The sequence below is a fragment of the Asterias amurensis genome, chromosome 15 (assembly GCF_032118995.1).
Source record: "Asterias amurensis chromosome 15, ASM3211899v1".
Taxonomy (NCBI): Eukaryota; Metazoa; Echinodermata; class Asteroidea; order Forcipulatida; family Asteriidae; genus Asterias; species Asterias amurensis.
In genome coordinates, this window is record NC_092662.1 from 2243693 (window position 1) to 2266548 (window position 22856).

The 22856-nt window shown below is 39.5% G+C and overlaps 1 protein-coding gene across 4 annotated transcripts in view; it reads right to left on the reverse strand.

The window, feature by feature from the left end:
* Positions 1-22856, reverse strand: part of LOC139947890 (contactin-6-like) — a 113055-nt gene that overhangs the window by 49621 nt on the left and 40578 nt on the right. For all 4 annotated transcript variants that reach the window (XM_071945730.1, XM_071945727.1, XM_071945731.1 and 1 more), the window contains exons 9-15: positions 21759-21881; positions 21380-21533; positions 20265-20383; positions 15459-15734; positions 4954-5220; positions 3162-3359; positions 2115-2183 (exon numbers count right to left, since the gene is read on the reverse strand). In XM_071945730.1, the coding sequence (XP_071801831.1) occupies positions 2115-2183; positions 3162-3359; positions 4954-5220; positions 15459-15734; positions 20265-20383; positions 21380-21533; positions 21759-21881 (1206 nt within the window). The remainder of the gene's footprint in view (positions 1-2114; positions 2184-3161; positions 3360-4953; positions 5221-15458; positions 15735-20264; positions 20384-21379; positions 21534-21758; positions 21882-22856) is intronic.

Consider the following 22856-nt stretch of genomic DNA (forward strand, 5'->3'; position numbering starts at 1 on the left):
AACGCTAGGATTAATCCTAACTCGAGTTAGGACGAGTGACGTTACTCGTCCTAACTTAGAATGGGTTCAATGCGTCCTATGTATTTGGATACGGAACTGACCCAGTCTTAAGTCCTAAGATTAATCCTAAGTTAGGAAGAGTTTGCTGGACACTACTCAAAATAATTGTTAGCATAAAAACTGAACAAGCAACGGAAATACAAATTTATATATATCTATGTTTTGATACACCGAGTGAGAATACTAGTCTTTGACAATTACCAAAGGTGTCCAGTGCCTTTAAGGCAACTCTATGAAATTTGGCCCAGGCCACAGAATGTGCTCTTCAGTTACTTTAGCTCCTTTTCTCCGGCACAGAATTCAAGGTTTTGTTACAACCTGGTCATTCTCATTTGACCACAACACAGACGCCCGGGGTTCAAAAGACAGATTATTATGACAAGCGTTCCCGGCCCCCACAAACACTTCCAAATGTTCGCTTACGACAATGCAGGGGCGTTATGACGTACGCCGCCAACCACAAAGGAGATTTAATTACGATCCGGTGAGGTTTTAAAAAACGGGGCAGACAACTCAAGGGTTTCAACGGACATCGAGAAGTTTCCTGAAACGCAGATGGCAGCCATCAATTTTTCTAACCACTCGCAGATGACAGGTTTCTGTTTGATCCCTGTGGGGAACCAAGTCCTAGCGCTCCATCATCAATTAGCAGGGGGCTTTTGTCAATGTGTAACATTCTTCTGGAAGTACAACGGACATTTGTTGGAGTTCTCACCCCCGAAATGGTAATAAAAACCATTCTTATAAAGTGCATCAGACCGTTTCAGTTAAAGATTCTACCAAAACTGGCATGTCACTGCTGATGCGCCAACACACACATTTTTTTCACAGGTATATGTGAATGTAGCGTCTCCAACCACCAGATGAAAGGTCAAGCATTTAAAGGGAAGGTACACGTTCGGTAGTCACTCTTAAAATGAACGGCAATAAGAACCTACTTGGTTTAAAGTACAGCAGCTTTTGACATTATAAAGCATTTTGAGAATCATTTCTCTTTTAAGTATCATGGTTATGGAAAAAAGATACCACTTTTTTTTTTATAATCGCTCTGGATTTTTGGCGATATCTGAAAAACGCGAACACCTTTTGAAATGAAATTTTCTTAAGTAAGTTTGATTGTATAAACTATATTGATGGAGGATAAAAGCAAACACCAAAGTTATACTTCTCCTTGAAAAAAAACCCCAGGATATTGAGGGCAACAGTTTCTTCTTTGAGGTATGAGGACAACAATGATAATGGGTAAAGTACTACACTTGAGGGAGTCATCCTTAAAGATGTTTACATATCTGAAATATCATCCCCAGACGTTTCCATAGGGATTTATTCCACCAACTCTGTTTATCTCCGATAAACTAACACACAAAGTAAAAACAATCCATTAAAAAAAACCAGTTGTATCCATGCCACCAAGACATTGTCACCTGATACTGCAACTCTCGGACCATCTTGAAGAATTTCCTCTCCAACCGCAAAGTTACAAAAGTTCAACCTTACTGACCTCTTTCTTCCTGCAGTGGGTTTACCGGTCGTACAAGAAACCACAGAAATTAAGTTCAGGGAGTTCCTTGACAGGAAATCCTGCCAAGCAAATAATTGTGTCAAGAAAGTCAAACTGACTTTTTGAAGAAAAAAAATAGTTTGGGTTGACTGAGGAAAAGTTTACTCGAGCGGGACTTGAACCGGCAACTACAAAATTAACGTGCGGGCTTTCTACTAGCCCTAATGTTGGCAGTCACCCCATTTTTTTGTCGGTGTCCAGAAAATAAATCAATAAAATGTTGCAGAAAGCACTATCAGCAACATAATTTGAAGTAGCCTTTTGATTCGCTCAGTGGTCTAGTAGTCTAGGAAGCTGCTTGAGAATGGCTGACGTCGTGGGTTTCGAAACCAACCCCAGTGATACGCCTGTAGTTTTTTTTGTCCCTGCAGTTTTGCTTCAGTTAGTGGAGGAAACATCCAAGTTTTCTCCCAGCCACCTTAGTTTGGATCTTAACTTACCTTCCCTGATGATGGGCAAAACTGTCTTAATGATCTGGACCTTGTTGACTTACCAAGTACGGAGATGCGGAAGTTTTCCCTATTGTTTCCAACGCCATTAGAAGCTACACAGCTGTAGTCGCCTACAAAAAAATCAGAAGACAGAAATTGATATATTGGTATATCATACATTGTATGTGAAGAAATTTAAATCTTATTTTTTTTACCAGGCAGAAATATATGAGTTCAGTACATTTGTCATTTGGGTGGGAATAGAGAAATTTGAAGAAAAAAAAAAGTAATGTTTTTAAGATTTCAATGTTTTGAGCTAAAATTTCATCAAAACTACTTTGAAGGGAATCTTTTCCATAAAAGTTTACACTGTTAACAACTGCAGTGCTTCTTACACAGTGAGTTTTAATGGTCATCAGTTGGGGGTATTTACCAGTCTATGACCCTACCTTTAACATAAATGAAAACACAGGGCCTACTTAAATGCCGATAACATTAAAGTTCATGTCTACTGTGGAGACTTGAAAAACTAAACAAAATCAGCTGTTAACCCATGACATCTCTAATCGCTCAACATTACTACCGACAATTTTACCCTAAATGTTAAGTGGCTCATGACAAATGTTTAACATTTCAAGAGAGAAGCATGAGGGAAGCTTATCCTATGGGGGGAAATGTTACACTTACATCCGTCCCCCGGGAGCGGGGTTGGAAAAAAAACTAGAAACCCATGCTTCCCGATGACAAATGTTTTACCATGTGACTGCTTGATGAAAGGGGGTTGGATGGCGGAGGTCGGGATCAAAAGGTTTTGGGCTTCGCAAGGAGGTCTCTTTTTATAAGCGGTTAATTTTGATTTTGTTTTAGGAAGAGGGAGGTGCTCTTGGGGAAACTAGGTTATCGAATGAGGTCGGACAAGGGAAGATTGTACTGGCTTTGACACTAAATGGTTTTGATTGGATGAATTCGGGATTAATGGCTTTCAAGAAACCTCAATAGCTGTGATGTACATCACTTGGTATTTAATTCTCATGAGTGTATTACGCTCACATGACATTAACGACTTGTCCACAAGTCTAGGTATGGGATACACAGCTCTCTAATCATACCTTGATCTTCCTTGGTAACCGAAGCAATGGTCAGGGAACCGGGCGAGCCGAAGATGATTCTTTCTGATGCAATGATCACATCCTGCCCCTTCAGCCATGTAATGGTCGGCTCCGGAAATGCGCTGGTAATACAATGAACGGTGAAAGACGTCCCAGCGTCGACTGTCGAGTCGCTTATGGGTGAAATGTCTGGAGCAACTGAGGTTGAACGAGAGAGAAAGAAATTAACGATTCCATTTGTGACTATTTGCAAGATTTTAGAGGGATTTTTCTGCGTGGACTGTCTAGTCGCTTATAAGGGAAATGTCGTGAGCAACTGAGATCGAAAGAAAGAAATTAACGATTCCATTTGTGACTATTTGCTTGATTTCAGTGGGATTTTTCTACAAGTTTAGTTTGCTTTGATAAAGGCTGATTATTACCATGTCCTTTGAGATGGAAAACATACTTGAAAATGTTATTGATTTTAGCAATGGAATAAATTCCATAACTTGAGAATGCTGTAGACAATCGGAATAAACTTGTAAACAAAGTGAGTGAGATTTTATCTTTTTTAATATTTCTTCTTCTAAACAAGAGCAAATATTCCAATAAAAATATCATGGTGGTAAACCACAAGGGAAACAGAGTGGGTAAATTTCAAGTGATTTGGGGTTGAAGCGGTAAGTTGTGCCTAACGAAAAATCTGCGTATGCCTGTGTTTTTTTTCCACAGGACTCAGGGAAAGTACTGAGTATACAGTGCTATAACACATCGGTGTATGGGTACAACAAAAATTAAAAAACAATATAAAACTTTAAGTATTGAACCAGACATTAATCAATGCACAAATTCACAACCGTATCCTTAAAAAAAAATAAAACTATGTTTGAAAACCCCTTTAAAGGTGTTTATAAGAGAAACACAACTCCAATAGGTGTTAAATACCAACAGGACGATTAACTCATCGAGGGTCTGGTTTATCTGTCCGCATCAGGTTTGTTCACATGTGCTAGCATTCATCGATGAAACTTGAGAGTTTCCTGGCGAGGGGAAACCCCCATGGGTACAACGGTTTGAAATGCGAGGCGCCTCACCTCCGAAGAAATAGTGATGATGGGGGAAAAACTAGAGCAGCGCTCAGGCGGTAAATAGAATAAATTGTATTTTAGGAGTTTTGCAATGACTCAGTGGAATTGGGTAAGGAACTGCGATAGATTGGAACCTTGCATGTTGGGATCTGTTTCATGCTTTGTGCTTGGTAGACCCAACATTTGTGATGCGGTTGAGCAATCTTTTTTTTTTTTCATTTTTTTTTTTTTCATTTGAAAAGAACATAATCTGCGCTTTAATGCTGTTAAGACTCGTATGTTGAAACTCTTTTGGTTCAAAAGATGTGAAAGTAGAAACACTAAGAGATGTGAAAGAATGAAACTGAGTTAAAGGGGTTTTAAGTTGAGTGGTTTTCAGTTTGCAAACAGAACAGGTACTTCCTGTATTGTCTAAAAAAATAATTCCTGAAGTTTACGCATTCTGGGCCCAATTTCATGGCTCTGTTTACCGTAAGCAAAGAATCGGCGCTTTATACGAAAGCAGAGAATTCTGTGCTTACGGCAAGCGTATTTCACGGGTAAGCGGGGAATGTTTGCTTCTGTGCGTGCGTACACCATGTTACTAGGCATTCTATGCTTACAAGGCTAGCGCAGAAATTCGGCGCTTGCACGTAAGCGCAGAATTTCGCAGTAAGCAGAGCATGAAACTGGGCCCAGATTAGGTTAAAATATAATGAATATGCATTTTTGAAGACTCTCACCTCTGACCTGGAGGTTAGCCTCCGATTCAGCCTGACCCTGCCTGTTCTGCGCCCGACATGTGACTTTTCCTATTGTTAAATCACTGGCCGAGCTCACAGTCAGTATCTGCCCCTGGTTAGAGATACTACCCCAGCTAGGAACCGGCCCGTCGTTGAAAAACCATACTAGGTCTGGTCTCGGTTCCCCACTCGCTTGGCAAACGAAGACGACAACTGCTTCCTGGTAGACTGTTTGGTTGGTAAGCGGAGTGGTAATAACTGGTGGAGCTGGGTAAAAAAAAAAAATAAAATAAAATTATCATTATAAAATTCTTCAAAAGTAGACTGTAGTAATATGGAAATTTGCATCGAGATAAAAAATATTAATTGGGGTTTTAACCCATATACACCAATGTCTGGTACCACTGTAAACTCAGCACTTTCCTGCGCTCTGTGAGAAAAAACCTCAAGTTCTTCAATTTTGGCGGGGAAACTGTTGGCAAAAAAGGAATCAAAGTCTCTGTGAAATGGTCAATAACCGGGCCTCAACATGTTCAAACCACTAGTTTAAAACTGATTCAACGCGTTTTGATTCCCATTTATAAATACCTTCCCTTTAAAAACACCTTTTACAAGTTCAGAACAAATCCGACATTTTATTCCCAGCTCATCTCATCTCCGCATTGAATTTCTGTGCATGTGTTGAGCACTGAGTAGCTCATCATAAAAAGAGTATGAAGTCGTTATCAAACATAATGCACTCGTAGAAACTAGAAAATTAAAGCATGGCTGTTTTGCATATATCTAACTTGACTTTCGACCTTTTTGGGTATGGAAAGCAGAAGCATCACAATGTTCCGTATTTCACTGGCGCCGTGATGAGCTGTCAGACCAGGATTGGAACCCACTTCCTGGCTCTAACAAATCTCAGCATAGGTGTTCTTGCCCATTTAGTTATGTCAATCAAGAGTCACTATTAAAACTGCCTAAATAATAAGATCACTAATATGTACCTACACGTACACTATTGCATTTGTTACACGTTTCATTTCCGTTTTACTGACCGAAACAAAAGAGTCTACTAACTTAATTGGTTTACAACATGATAACAATCCCTCTCAAAATAGAATGACAGACTCCATTAGTGCGCCTCACACCTTCTACCCTAATAACCCAATTTGCAAAACCCGGACGTCTGGTGCTCTAAGCTGAAACAAAGCCAGCCAATAAGCCATGGGTGTTGTCCCAACTTGGCAATGAACAACAATACACTAATGACAGATTGATTGTAGGTAAGTTCTTTTGTGTGCTAATTTGAGGTACCTTAATCGTGTCAGAGGAAGTGGTCGGGATTACTTTGCTCGAGCCCAGCTAGAATGCCGCCAAGTTTAGTGTCATGTAAATGTCACGCAACCCACATAGCTGATACTATAAGGCATTCTGATTATACATGTAGCTATAAAGCCTTTTGTTATGAGGCAATTGCAAGGTCATTACGGAGTTTGTGTAGAAAATTCTTCACTAATAAAACCCTGCTTTCAAGCAGTGATTGCTCAGAGCATATGTGTCACTCACTGTTAACCTAGACTGCTTTTTGAGTGACAGCTTCGTTTTTTTTTCGGGAGACAATGAAACTGCATTCTTCATATTAGTTTTGTATTAGACCCTTTGCATCGCTGTGGTCAAACAATGGAAATATACACACAGGTAACCTCCGTGCACAATTCTCAGCCAATGATAGGTCTCCCTTTGGCCTCTGAGGGCGCTGTTTAAGCTTGTGACATCATATGCAAGGGGGTTATTCTACTGTGGGCCAAACTTGCCAGGAAGATCTTTCAAGGCCCAGACTTTTTCAGCACATTCCTGCTAGTGTAAATGATAAGAGGTATCAATAAGGCAGCTGCCCATGTTAGCGAGGCTGCCACAAACTAGTTTACTGGTGTTTTTTAGTGTATTTGATGTTGAACTTTTGTTGTTACTAGTAGAAACTTTATACATCAAGTAATAAACCACAAGGGAAACTGACTGGGTAAATTTGTAAACAATTTTTTGGATTGACCAAGTTTTTTTTTACTAGAGCAGGGCTTAAACCTGCGACTTCCAGATAAACGAACCAGTAAAAGTTATCTGTGGTTGTATTTATAACTTTGAAATTAGGCAATTGATAATGCACTTTCCCTGTAAGGTTTCGTTGTTGTTCAGATTGTAACAAGAATTGAGGTCAGTCGGGATCAAATGATATTAATCATAACTTGAACAATTAAAATAGGATTAGACTGGTAAATTGAATCTCCTGACTTGGGACTATTGGAACGGTTTACGCTTGACCTGCGGAACGGCAAAGTGTCTTGGCTTTGTAGGGTATGGTCAAATCAAGGGATAGCATTTAGGTTTGGGTGATCAGAGAGTAGGTTTTGGAACCGTGACCATTGACAGACGAGATACAGATAAGAGGAAATGGGACAAATGGATAAAGGAACACATACAAAGTATAACAAGAAAAACATGAATAATAGTGGCTTTTTATATAGTGCTCACATCTGTCTCTCAGTGACGCTCATGGCGTGTCAACATTCCGTATTTTCCTGCAAGGAATGTGGATATACTTTTTTGAAAAATGAGACAAGTTCCCTTACAAAGCACCATAAATGGATAAGGTGCTGTGGTGCAATATTCTGCCAATCAAATCACGATACGCTGGTTCATTACACAACACACAGACCAACAGATTTACCTCACATTTTTGGAACCACTTTTGGTGCCACATTGATCCCTTTAAAAAGTCAAGAAAACAAATTGGGGGGGGGGGGGGATTTCCAATCAGTCCCCGGGCATTTCATCTAAAATCCAGTTGTTCTAAGCTCCTTGATTGCTCCCCCACCCTCACCCTAACCGTTTCGGAATCGTGCCTTCCCCAAATATTTGCTCTCCATTAACTTCACACATACTCTACACAGTGGAAATGAAACTAGACATTGAGCGAAAACAGCCCACTGCGAGATCCAGAAGGAAGGAACGTAAATTGTGTTTTTACAACCCGTGTGGAGAGTGTCTCTGCGGAGACAAGAACTTTGCAATCGCCCGAGGCGTATTAAAGTACTCTCTATGGGTGAAAAATAAACCATGCTGAGCAAATTTGCATGTTCCACTCTTGCAAGGTGTTCTTCAGCAAAGACACAGGTGTGTGGCAACTCCTTAGCAAGAGTGGCTTTAAGCCTTGTTTGGGCCAAACTTGTTTGAGCCAAAAGTGAAAAAAAAAAAAAAAAATGAAAAAAAAAAAAAAACGTTAACATTTCTATTTGCTTAAAGAGTTTAGTCTGTTAAATTTGTAATTTTATTTAAAATCAATGTAATTTTATTTAAAATCAATGTAAAACCCTGTGTGCTTCATGGGAGTACAGGAAAGGTTAGTACAGATAGCCTTCGTAGGGGTTTGCAAAACACGCCAACCAAAAGCATTTCAAGTCAGGTTTAGAATTTTGTGGGTTTACAAGGTGCTACAGTCACTGCCAGAAACGCGGTAGCGAACCCCTTTCCTTTGTCTTGGTGCCCCTTCAAAAGTTTCCCATAGACTTTACAAATTATGCAAGTGCTCTTTTCAAAATGAAAATGGCCTTGCCCTCTCAAAGATGAAAGTCAAGGCCTGTGGGTTACTGCTTTTAGTTAGAATTTGCTCTTTGTCCCTAATTCTTCCTTCTTTTAGAACCATCTGTAATACTATGTCTTAAAGGCAGTGGTTCCCTCTGAAGTGAAGTAGTCTTCGAGAAAGAAGTAGTTTTCCATGAATTTGATTTCGGAACCTCAAGTTTAGAATTTGAGGTCTCGAAATCAAGCATCAGAAAGCACACAACTTCGTGTGACAAGGGTGTTTTTTCTTTCATTATTATCTCGCAAATTCGACGACCGATTGAGCTCAAATTTTCACAGGTTTGTTATTTTATGCATATGTTGAGATACACCAACTGTGAAGACTAGTCTTTGACAACTACCAATAGTGTCCAGTGTCTTTAAACTGAACCCACTAGCTCAAAAGCAGGCAGTTAAATTTAACCCTAACCTTTTGGAACTCAGACATGCCAGAGGGGTTCTAGGAGGCAAACAAATGTTGTGTTTTCTCTTTAATTAAAACAGCTGATTCATTGTAACATCTACAAGGAACATCCGGGATACACTTTAAGTCTCTCTCGTTAAAAAGAAAAACCTCCGGTTGTGATTTATCAATGAGGAGGGATAACGAGGGATAATCGGACGTTAAAAGAAGAACCATCAGTTATCTCTTAATGATGTACCGGGAAGAGTTCCGACAGGGAGTCTCACCCAGTTCCTGTTCCATGTTTCACCGAGATTAAAGGAACACGTTGCCTTGGATCGGTCGAGTTGGTCTTTGAAAAGCGTTTGTAACCATTTGTTATAAAATGCATAAGGTTAGAAAGATGATTAAAAGGTAGAATACAATGATCCACACACATTTGCCTCTAAATTGCGTGTTCTTCCTTTTACTTTGCGAACTAACACGGTCGGCCATTTATGGGAGTCAAAAATTGACTCCCATTAATGGCCGACTGTGTTTGTCGACGAGGTAAAATGAAAACCACGCAATTTCGAGTGATACTTGTGTGGATCATTATATTCTACTTTTAAAATATCTTTCTAATTATATGCATTCTATAACAAACGGTTACATACGCTTTTCAAAGCCCAACTCGACCGACCCAAGGCAACGTGTTTCTTTAAAGGACAGGTGGTGTATCAATTAGCCATTCGGAGAAATTTGGTGAGGTTTTTCGGTAGCACCATTTGTAAATCTCTTTTTGAGGAGTGGTGGTTCTGAAAAGAACCAGGGATTGAAAACTCAGCGTTTTGATCAGTATGCTCTGACCATCTTAAGGAGGCATTGAGTCAACCACCGGTTCTTCTTAGAACCACCACTTCACAAAAAAGATTTGGTGATTACTTTACCTATTTCAAGAAAATTTGATGGCCAAAGAATATTTGAGAAAATCCAAAAATCATGAAAAAATATTCTGAGAAATCACTCGCCAGTATCAACATTGCAACAATAAAACTGGAAAACTGCCGGAAAAAATTAGAAGAAAGGGTGGGGAACATAGAATCTTTAGTGAGATCACTATCCAGCAGTTCAAGTGGACAAGAGTATTTATTACAATACTTTTCACATTTGATTGATCTTTTCACAAGTTTTATTTGAAGAAAGTCCCCTTAAAACGTTTTCCTCCCCAAAACACCACCACAACAAGTTATGGTTAGGCTTCGGCCTCTATACACCCTCAAGACAAACACAGTGACTAAGCGAAGAAGACCAACTTACGTTAACTTCTGCTCATTCTGACGGGCAATATAGTTTCCAATCGTGGAGGCAGCCTTGTAGGTAAATCACTTTGACTTGTTATTTTGTCTATTGTGGTTTGCAAGGACTGTGAAAAGTCAGCCGTAATTTGAAGCAATTGACTGCGACTTTTTTAAAGTGGTCCACTACAAGGGGGGCGGGGGAAGGAGGATAGAATGAGGAGGGGGCTGGGATATCGACCTAATTCATTTTGTATTTTAAATGTGAGTCAGAGAAATTATAATCAAGTTGTCCTGTCCTTGTGTGTCCCTGGGGTGAAATTGTCTGGTGTCGGTAAATTATGAATAATCACAAACAAGCAATTGGTGTATTCTCCATTTCCATTGACTGTAAACTGCTTCTTGATTGTTTGTATGGTTGGGATGAGCAAGTTGGAAGTATTTGAAAGACAACTCAATGAGTTGTTGGTTCAATGAACGAGCACAAGTTTAATTTGTATTTCTGCTTCAATCTGAAAGTTTAGCATTAGTGCGCCCTCTGTTCTTTCAGAGTACAGGCAATTTTCACTATGTATCGTTTAGAAGGGTCAACAAATTTCCATCCACATGCAACGCTCTTGAGTTAGCAAACTCAAGACTGGCTTAATCAGGGTAAAGTTTAACCCTACCCGGGACTAAGGTTAACCAACTAGTATCTATGTTAGCATAGAACTGGGTTAAATCTTCTCTGGGTTGGATATTGAAGTGTAAAAGGAATCTGTTGGTCAGTTTTAATCCGTGTAAAAGACATTTTACACAGTTAGCTAATAACGCGGGAGTGTGAAAAGGGCTTAGCAGTCTAGGATTTTACAGGCTTTAAAGCGCAACACACACACACACAGCCAGAAGCATCTCAAACTCCGAGGCAAGTTGGCAAGGGGGTGGGTCTGGGTGTACAAAGTTGGTGTCGAACCCTCCATGAAATTTCAACAGCTTTAGGAAACAAATCCCTGATACGTCTCTATGGGTGATTTCTCTCAGATAAAATCCATACTAGATTCTAATCCATTCGGACAGGACAAAACAAATGTTTGCTATAAATCATCTTAATTAAATGCTTGATTGAAAGCAGATAGATTTCCTGACTTAATTTATCAACCCCCATGGCACAATATGACCATGACCACTGGAGGTCGAGCGGCTTGACTCACTTTCTGTTTACTCTTTGGTCAAATTAACTTCTTCCATTTTAATTGATAAGCATTAAGCTTAAAGGGTCAAAGAGACGGGAGCTTATATTTTATGGAGTTGATTGACTGCATACCCTTGATCATTTTGGCTTGGCCGAGTTTTTGCAAGAAATATTATCGACCATAGTTTGAATAAGTTAGCCAAAAATCTGGCTAATCAACGATAGTGGGACCAAACTACTGGGCATGGTCGCATCGCTGGTTATCATTAGCCGTTTTCATTGCTCAGTGCAGAGATGACCAGTTATCAGAAAAGTACGTAAGTAGCCGGTCGCATTGCAATGACATGACTAGAGTCTTTCGCACTTTAACTTCTGTGCGCATGCCCTATGTACATCACTCAACAACCACCAGTATTATCAAAGCAGTTTGGTTTTGTTTTCCTTTTCACCGATGTACAAAATCCCAAATGCTATAAAAGGTTTGTTTATTCCCTGTTTATAAAAAGCTATGACAACACCAAAGGCCCCTCCTACTTGCAGGTGTTCAAAGATAAACAAAGATGGATTATACAGTAATCTCCATAAGGTAACACCTTTCGAACACGTCCAAATAGAAGGTTAATCAAGACGCATAACGACAACCCTGTACACGCTAACGAGACATGAAAGGGGCACCGCCTTTAGTTCCGCCCGATAGTATTTAATTAGACTGTAGATGTTGCCCCGGTGGGCTGGACCGGGACGGCCGCCCTATTTAACTGTGATGGATGACCTAACAAACAACCTTTATGAACCTTTATTAAACACGGAAACGGAAAAGAGTGTCTTTAATGTTCCTCCATTATCATAGCCTTTGCAGGCCTCAAAATAAGGTACCCCAAAGCAATTGCCATGGTGCCCTGTGCTTTTGATGTGGTGCCCTATGCAAAGTTCCATATATGCAAATTTAGATTTTCCTCATAGGAGTGCCCCTTACTAGAGGAAAATTGCTGTGCCCCTTCAAGAGCGAAGTACAAGCAATTAATTGGTAAGCAAACTATTGCGCTCACTATATAGAACAAAAAAGTGCATGTGTATTTCAAGCTTACTTGTTGCCATGGATATGCATTTTTAAGTCATTCATTTAGGTCCAAGTTTAGCTTAAAGGCAGAAAGAAAAAAAAGTGTCTGCCAAATTGTTACTTGGGAAGTTTAATATAAAAAATGATTACACACTTCAACATTGAAATGTAGTAACAATAAGGGAATCAATGTGTTGTGAAAAGGTTTTCAACTAGTGGTTTAAATTCGCCGAGGCCTGGTTCTTGATAATTTTACCGATAATGTTAAGGAATCTTTGGGCATAATATCAGCAGCGCTAGAGAAGTAGATCAAAGAGAATTTTATTAACCAAATAGTTAGCACCCAGCCAAACTTTACGTCACATAACTAGAGACACTATTTGCCTTGGATGGAACAGCTTCTGATGAGTCAGCGTTTGACGTAGACTTAAAACGTTATCTTTCCTGGCCTTGTTAGTAATTTATCCCGGTGCACATGAAGCCGGGTATGAGGATCATTTAATCCTAGGTACCCTTACACTTAGAGAAAGATCAATTTATGTTGGAGGAGGCACTGTTACGAGATTGTTTCAGGTTAGTGGTTTTCCGGGTCGTTCTGCACGTACGAAGCCCCCTTAGTTTGCCCTTCCTTGGACTCATCAAAAGCCTGCTGGTTTCGACAGATATTTCCCCTTCTGTTTTTTTTTCTTTTTCTGGTTGAATTCAATTGTACAATGATTGGTGAATAATAGAATTATCTTTTGATTGTGTTATCTGTGCTGTCACTAAAAGCCCCCCCCCCAAACAAAACAAACCCCAAAAAATCTATATTCAATAAAAAGTTAAGATTAAAGTTATAGAGTCAATTACGAAACAAGTTACCACAAGGGAAACTGACTAGGTAAATTTTGAAATGATTTTGGGTCGAACAAAGACAAATTTACTAAAGTGGGATTAAAGAAAACTTCTATTACTTCAAAATGTCCCTCCCCAAGGAACTGTGGCACGAGAGAAGTATATTGCACCTGCATAAATGCGTAAACATGAATTGCCCAAGCTAAATGGCTACAGAAAAAAGTTTTATAACAAAAAATAAAGATCGCACGGCCACACACTTTTCAGAATGGGAAAGAGGACTCTTGAGGGGGTGCTACATGTATTGTTTTCCCCAGCTCAATGGAGCCAAAATAGAGATGTAGTAAAAGAAACACAACATGATTTATTTTGAGTGGACAGTCAATATAAGCTATCCTTGGTATAGGAATTTTTTTTAAACTAGCAGGCCTGTATGCTTCGTTTTTAAAAGGGCACCAACGCATTTCCCCTTGGTAAAGGGCACCCTATGAAGAAACTATAAATTTCTATGGAGCATTTCAAGGGCACCAAGGCAATGACCAGAGGGTACAGAGGTAATTGCCTTCATTGCCTCAATGAAGTATCAGGCCTAAAGCAGTTCCCTCGGCTTCGCCCAGTGAACTTCCAACACCTCAGGGAGCTAATAATACCGACAGCCCAACCTCAAACCGTGTTATGTATTTGCATACTGTAAGAATATCTTTATCGCCAAAAAGCAGAGCCATAAAACTGGTCCTTGACCATGTGGAGCAGCTTGCAAAACATCAGTTGGTGGCCAAATAGGTCTTTAAAAAAAAACAATTATTCACCGAGGAAAAAGAGAGAGAGAGAGAGAGACTGAATGTCTCGGATTGATTTGTAAGAAGCACGGGACACCTGGAGAAACAAAACCTGAGAAGCACATGTCGTACTTTCGCCGTGACGTAATGAATGACACATGTATGTTGGAGCACACATGACGGTGCAGGGGTGGGTTTCACAAAGAGTTAAGACTAGTATTATCCCGAGTTAGGATAATTTACTCGTTCTAACTTAGGACAAGCCATAGGTTTTTTAACACCTTTTAGGACTAGTCCTAACTCTTTGTGAAATCGACCCCTATACATTTAAAGGCACTAGTCCTAAGTTAGGACTCTATCTTTCTAAAATCGACTCTTGTACCTTTAAGGAGAAATAAGTTCTTGAAGGCAGAGCGGAGGACATACTCAATGACTTTGCTAATTGTTATGTACTAACTAACGAGACTCCAGGGAGTAAGGTTAGAGAAAAACATCTCAACCTTGTAAGGGTCCGCCATGGTTTTCATGAAAGGAAACTTTCATAATGTAATTGACCTCCTGAAATTGTTTTATTTGGTTGATCGGAAGGTTCACCCCACGCACGATTTTTACGTGTGTTTTAAATCCCTTTTCACATTCTCTTATCCCTGAGGAGGCTCCGGGAATCTTGTTATCCCATTGTTACCCTGGCGCACTTTAACATTGTCCCTGTCAATGGTGCCTTCTTCCACAAGGTTTCGGCTACACATTTTTAAGAATACCCCAGGTGTTTTTTTCGCTTACCCCAAATCCAGAGCAGGGGTGGCTATTACCTGGGTTATGCCCATTTCCCAGGGGCAAACCTGGGGTAAAGTAATCACAGCCTTTATTCACACACACCGAAATTAAATACAGAATCATACAAATGTAACAATGCAAGAGTCTTAAAGGCAGTGGACACTATTGGTAATTACTCAAAGCAATTATTAGCATATAACCTTTCTTGGTGACGAGTAATGGGGAGAGGTTAATGGTATAAAACGTTGTGAGAAACGACTCCCTCTGAAGTGCCATGGTTTTCAAGAAAAAAGTAATTTTCCACGAATTTGATTTCGAGACCTCAGATTTAGAACTTGAGGTCTCGAAATCAACCATCTAAACGCACACAACTTCGTGTGACAAGGGTGTTTTTTCTTTCATTATTATCTCGCAAGTTCAACGACCGATTGAGCTCAAATTTTCACAGGTTTGTTATTTTATGCATATGTTGAGATACACCAACATGTGAAGGCTAGTCTTTGACAGTTACCAATAGTGTCCACTGACTTTAATACTTTACATACCATCAGGTTATGATAACTTAGGGAAATGATAAAAAGCAAAGATTGTGACTTACTCTCTATGATCAATGTTCCAGAGCTCTCGCTCAGCCCAGCTTTGTTGGTCGCTTGGCAACGGAAGCTCCCGCCGTCGCTAACCCTAGCCTCGTTAATTGTCAGTCCCTGATTGGTCAGCTGGAAGTGGATGTCACTGGGGTCAAAGGTTAGGAGAGTATTGTCTTTGTACCATGTGACGTCTGGGACGGGGTCACCGATGACGATGCAGGGGAGGAGTATGGAGGAGCCGAGACCCACACGGAGATCACCTGGACCTGTCGTGATTTGCGGAGAAACTGCAAAAGTATAAAAAAAAATGAGGGGAGGGCAAAAAAAAAGAACAAATTATTAATTTAACAGGAAAGTATACATTTGCAAATCACTTTATGACAATAAAAACTTTTTGTTAGAACCGCTTTCGATAGTGTGTCAAAGCATTTTGAGAGTCTTTTCACTTCCAATGATTATATGTGAAAGGATAACAGTTTTCATGTCCCAAAGCGTGCCTGTCAAAAATTGATATTCTCCTTCATGAACAGAATTCAAGGCCTGAGCCCTTAATGAATACATGTATATATTTTTAAAACATTATGAGCAAAATTGAAGGCAGCATGATTGAAATCTCAATAGCATTCAATTTGACATCAATACATTTAAAAAAAGCCACACCGTTCCCCTTACAAAAAAAAAAACGTTTGATCGTCTGATGAAAATTAATCACCTCCAACCGTTCATTATTTCTTACCGCTCATCGCCCCAGATACAGCAATTACAACATAGATAATCCACAGCTGATTGCCTCCCATGGCGCGGCAAGGTAACAAAATCAGCAGCAACCGTAATGTAACAAAAATGCTCCAGAACTACATCGGCACACGAGCTCCTAAACGGCCTGCAATTAAATTATGAATCACGCTTCCCTCCCTTGCCCCCATTTTAAAGTCATCGCTGTGATTCTGTGACGACAGAGGTTTTTCGGCCGTGGTAAAAGTTTAGTCACTTACATGGTACCCTCTATCAAGCCCCCCTCGTGTTCACCTCTCGCAATTCCATTGGTATGCCTCATGGAAATTGTTTCGCTGTAAGCACTTCCTCTATGGATGATTTACGCTTAATTGATTGCTTCCCGCTGCCAGCGGATTAGGGGTGTGATGTGTTATCGTACAGGGGGGGCATAGATAAGTGGGATCCGAAATCACTTTTGGGTCACGAAGCGCAAATTTTAAGACCGGTTTTAAAAATTGGAAATGGTTGTCGAGTTCCAAGAGGGTGAAGGCAGCCTAATATTCTCAAGAAGTTTTACTTTGAGTGGTCCACACCTGAAGCTGACATTAACGTCTCATCTTGAATATTATTTTTTTGATGAAATTAGACTTATGTTGGTATATAAAATTGAGCTGCTTATATGCAGAAAATATTGCTTAAAAAAAAAAAATCAAAACCCATTTATATAATGATATAATAATAACTTTCGATTTATATAGCGCCTAATAATTAACACTTAATTCTCTAAGCGCTTTACATTAGTGCCCTGGTCATAGGGCCAATAACATCCCTTTTTAATGTTTCTCAGCTCCCTTGGGAGTATACAACCTGGGCAACAGTTTATATCGCTCCAAAGGCTTTTTCATTCACAATATCAACCTCTACCCTCGCAGGTACCCATTTATACCCCTGGGTGAAGAGAAGCAATTATAGTAAAGTATCTTGCTCAAGGACACAAGTGTCACGACCGGGATTCGAACCCACACTCGGGTGAAAACGCACCAGAACTTGAATTCGATGCTCTTAACCACTCGGCCATGACACTCTGATGCAAACTATTTTACAGCTGGCAAGGACATACTATCCCTTTCAAAATAACCATCTAAGGTGTATAAAGGCGTGCGGCAAACAGCTTTAAAGCCATTATACACTTTCGGTAAACAGTATTGTCCAAGCCCCACACTTCGTGTATCACAACTTATATATAAAATAACAATCCTGTGGAAATTTAGGCTCAATCGGACATCGGAGTCGGGAGAAAATAACGGGAAAACCCACTCCTGTTTTCGCGCGTTTCCCCATGTAATGACATGTGTTTATAACAAATCCATAATTCTCGCTAACGAGAATTTATATTGTTTTACCGTTTTCTCAAAAAGTAAAGCATTTCATGGACTAATATTTCAAGAGAAGTCTTTCACCATTACCTTCTGTAAACCCTGTAAATTATTTGTAAATCTGTGAACTTTTTTTTTTTTTTTTTTCTGTACCGAAAGGGTCCAATGGCTTTAACTGACCAAGCATGTGTCACTGTACAGTCACAAAAAAGCCAAAGGTATAAATACTTAAACCCACACCTGACCACATAATAAACTGAGAGTGTCTCGGGTAAGCCTTTGAAGCTCTTGACCATTTTCCCATCTGGATTCAATTCAAAATGGTTAGGACAAACCATAGTCATGGAATTATTAATTTTTACTCTAATCCTCAAGTGTTGGACAATAAGAACCAAGCTCATAAACTTAAGCTGTGATTCCATTTTTTTTAAGTGTGACAACTTTTCTTTAGAATGACAAAATTAAATCCAATAGGGACGCATGGTAAACTGATCTCCCTGTCAACTTACTGCGACCATGATGTAAAACTAACAGGCCAAAAGAGATCGCACGGACTTCCGCGCAGCCAATGCAACTTAACCGAGCCGCTAAAAAGTCCAATGGGAACAGCTCCGCCCTGTCAACCTACCGCAACCACGCTAACTAATTATTTATACAAGTCCAAGTGAGAACGCATGGTAGAATTACACCAAAGCCAGTCACAAAAAATTTTCACGTGGCAGCAGGGAAAAAAAGTCCAACAAGAACACAACTCTAGAACCTGCATTGCCTTACAGGCCACACTGGTCTTGAGCGACAGTTTTTTTTTACGCTAGAAATCATTTCATAATATCCGCTCTGTGCAGGAACTGCTGTGGGCAGTGTTTGTTTAAATTTATGATGACCTGTAGACCTCTTGCAAAATGATATTTTTTTTTTTAATGCAAGTCGCCTGACACACAAGGCCTGAAGGCCATTTCAAGGTGTGGGCTACAATCAACTATTTTTCCAGGGGCCATTGCCACCTACTCCTTGGGCTGAAACAGAGTTACCCACTTGTCAGTCCATATACAGATGTAGGCTTGGGTATCATCCATCTGAAGCCTGGCTAGTGAGCAGAAAGTACTACCTCCTCAACTTTATGAAGCAATAGTGGATAACTGTCTTGCTTAAAGGACAAAAGTGTCACGACCGGGGCTTTAACCCACACTCTGCTGATCAAACATCAGAGCTTGAATCCGGTGCTCTTAAACCGCTCGGCCATGTAACCATATGAAGCTGACAACCCATGATGTTTTATTAAAACCAGTGTCGGTTTTCTGTAGTTTAAAAAAGAGTTGATGAATTGCGAGCATTTTAGGCTGAGAACCAGGTTCTGCCGAGCAAGATTTTTGTCAGTGCTTAGCACAGTTTTGTTCTTTCAGGTATCTATGAAATTTAGCCAAGGGCCCAGTTTCATAGAGCTGCTTAAGCAGAAAATATTGCTTCACAATACTCTGCTAAGCAAGATATGAGTGGGGTGCTGCAGTCACAGAAAGGGTAAACTACATGGTATTCTGACTGGTCATCTATTTTTGTCAATAATAACAATTTTTGTGCTTAGAAAGTTTCTTTGCTATTCGGCTCTATAAATTGAGCCAAAATCTCTCTTCCATGCCAACAAAGAGACAACCCCAAAAAATTATTTTAAAAATCCTGTCTCGTCTGAAAGTTATTTTTTTCTCTCCATATTTCTGTTTTTGACGTAGGGAGGAGAATCATTAATTTCCATGTACTTATTACTGATTGGTTAGTTCCCCTCCAACTCCAACTGTTCAATCATCGGTTTTAAAACCACACTTTCCTGATGGTCTGTTGGGCTCTCTTTAAAGGGACACATTGCCTTGGATCGGTCGAGTTGGTCCATAAAAAAGCGTTTGAAACAGTTTTGTTATAAAATGCATAAGGTTAGAAAGATGTTTTCAAAGTATGGCTTGAAATTGTACGGTTTTCCTTTCACTTTGCGAACTAACACGGTCGGCTATTTTTATGGCATGTGTGTGGAGTCAAAAACTTGACTCCTCCGTGGTAGTTAACAACAGATAAGATAAAAACCATACAATTTCGCTGCATGTTTGTGTGGATCATTATATTCTACTTTCAAAACATCCTTCTAACCATATGCGTTTTATAACAAATGGTTTCAAATGCTTTTCATGGACCAACTCGCCTGATCCAAGGCAACGTGTCCCTTTAATAGGTGTGCCAATCAGGGGGAGGAGTTATGAGGGACTAAAAAGAAAGAGGATTGTATCGCCGCTTGAGGAAGTGGGTATGTGAGCTGATTGATGATGTGTTTGATATATATGTAGGTCGAGAAACAATGTTATGTAAACAGCCAATTAAGTCCTGAAAGTTCAACAGTTCTGGAGGAGACATTTTTGAAGTGCATACCTTTCTCAACCTTGAAAATATTATCATAAATATGAGCTACAAAAACAAGAAACCATTGAGAACCTGCGTCCTCCAGAAATCAAAATAAGTTTGAGTTGGATCAATCCATGTACTGCATCTCTTTGGAAACTCCTTGCCTGGTGCATGCTTCCCTCCATCACACAATCCACACTGTTTAAAAGGGAATATTGATTCCTCCAAATTATTTATCTTAGATATTTTTCTCGTTGTAGCCCCTTACCACAAGTGGCCTTTAGCCTTGTTTGGGGCAAACTTCTTTAAAAAAAAAAACATATTTGAAAAAATACATACCAAGAACATCGACATACACTGATGCCGACTCTGACCCATAAGCATTAGAGACTACACATGTATAAGTCCCCTGGTCCAACCCGATGATCCCAAGAATGTGCAGTAGTTGACCAGCATTTCTACAAGTAAAACACATTTTGCAATTAATGAAGGATAAACAAACTACGTGCTTACCTGTAACAAAACTGTTTGCATCTTGCCCCAGTTAAGCAGAAAATACTGTTAGCAAATTTCTTTGGTAAACAAAAAATAAGTGGGACCACCAGTTGTAACCTTGTAGCCTTTATGGAATTTTTGCTACTAACCAGTTTTTGCACTGAATGATTTTCCTGTGCTTACCAAGGTTTTGATGCCCAGAATGTTAACAGCAAGAACATCAACTTAGTTAAAGTCTGTCCCATAGAGTTTTATCACCCACCCCCAACCTCCGCTAGCCTAGAGCTTGTGTGCCGTCCCCCAACACACCACTAGCCTTTAATGTATCTTTAAACTTTCTCAAAGATTTTATTTCTCGACATAAACTGTTTCAGGGTCTGAATAAAGGAAAACAAACCAAAAGAACAGGATCGCATGTCAGGACCATCTAAATACATAGATGTCAGTTTACCGTAGGGTACTACTCAATCAAAACACACATGGACACAATTCTGAATGTCATTTCAATCAAAACAACACTCAATCAACTTATTGAATAAAAAGAAAACTCAAAACATTTGGAATCTCAAATCCCACATGCTGCCTCTAAATCAAACAAATGTTCCATATTGAAACAATATACTTATTTAGACTCTCTTGCTCTACACTTTACATGTGATAGCAATTTCGGACAAGTACGTCTCAATCAGTCGATGATTTTATCACAGGTGGGCCTTTGGAGAACGGTTGTCAAATTTAATCATATTTTGTGCGATGGAGTTTCCTTTGCAAGGTGGCAGCATTCGTGAGAAAGATTGGGGATAACCCCAAACCGCAATGATGCTTAAGATACGCCGGTGAATCACTCATATTATTTTTAATAAATTAGTTTACTATCCGGTGTCACATTTGATAAACGAGACAAAAAAACTAGTGATGACAAATATTTGTGATTTTCTTTTTACATAGGTTCAACTCACCCTATGGTTGTCCGACCTCCAGCCTGAATTATTGCCGAATCTTTCTTCCAGACTATCATAGGGGTGGGATCCCCTCTGGCTTCACAGGTCAATGTGAGGTCGTTTCCAAGAATGACCTCTCTGGCAACTGGTGGAACCTCAATAGAGGCCTTGACTAAAATAAACAAAAATTAAAAAACTGTAAAACTAAACACTTTGCACAGATGGATCATCGATCAAACTTTTGAAAAGAAAGAAAAGGAAAGCAATCTCTTTGAATCTTCTTGGGCAAATATTTGAACTTTTAGGACACTGAAATGGGTCGCTTTTAGGGAACATCCTACAGAATCAGAGATAGTTGGAAGCTCTGGAATATTTCCAAGCATCCCCACTGTCTTACCTCGTACTGATAACACAGCAGTGGCTGATGTAACACTCTGGGGGAGGAAGTCATTGGTTGCTACGCAGAAGTAGCTCCCTTCATCATCCTTAGTGATCGATGAGAAGTAAACATCTCCAACACCTGATAAATAAATATAAAAAATAATGAAAATTGAAAAGTTTGTTTTTTGTGAAAGAAAATATTTCTTTCTCATCTTGTCCACACATGCTGGATGCTGTGTTTCAGCCACAACTGAGCAGAGTCCTCCTTGGCACTTAAAGGAACTTACAGAATTGGTAAGAAACAAAACTTGTGAAGATCACAGATTTACATAAAACTTACACGGTCTAATGATAATGGTAGTAGAAAACATCCCTTGAAATATTTCAGTCTGAAACAGCATGTTCGATGAGAAATAAATAATCTAATTTCGCATTTGGAGTTTATCGTTCAGTGAGCGTTTTATTCATTTTTGTTTTGGCATCGTTGCAATGCAAAATTTGTAATTGGTCGGTCACTATTCTCTGGTGACCCAGATGGCCGATCAATCTCAAACAGGTGTGTCAGTTTATGTATATAGTGGATTACATAAAGTGCTTACACTGCCAACAACTGTTTTGTTAGCATAAACCAATTCTGTAATGTTCCTTTAAAAAAAGAAATAAGGTGATGATATAAAACCAAGGAGGTTTTTGTATGCTGAAAAGGTATCATACAGGGTAGGTAAGGGTAAAACATCATTGTTTAATTTTAGTCTGAAAGATTCCTGATTATGAAGTTCCAACTATTTGTTTCCATGAAATAACACCCCAAAAATGTCCATTGACACCGGCGCAATAGTTTTGTGAATGAACCTACATGTACCCATGAAACTTAGTGTGTTAAAAAATAGTGAGCACTTACAACCAAATTAGGAAAAGCGCCTGTAAGTCGCATCAACTTTATGTTGTTAAAAGTCATATTGTAATTAGCCAATCAACCCAATTAGGAATAGCAACCCAATTTGAAACCTTGATTCACATGACCTCTGCCCTTTGACATTACCAGTAGAATTCTGGGTCATTCTGTAAATCAATTACAATGTTGTTCCTCGCAGAGGTTCTTCAAAACACATCA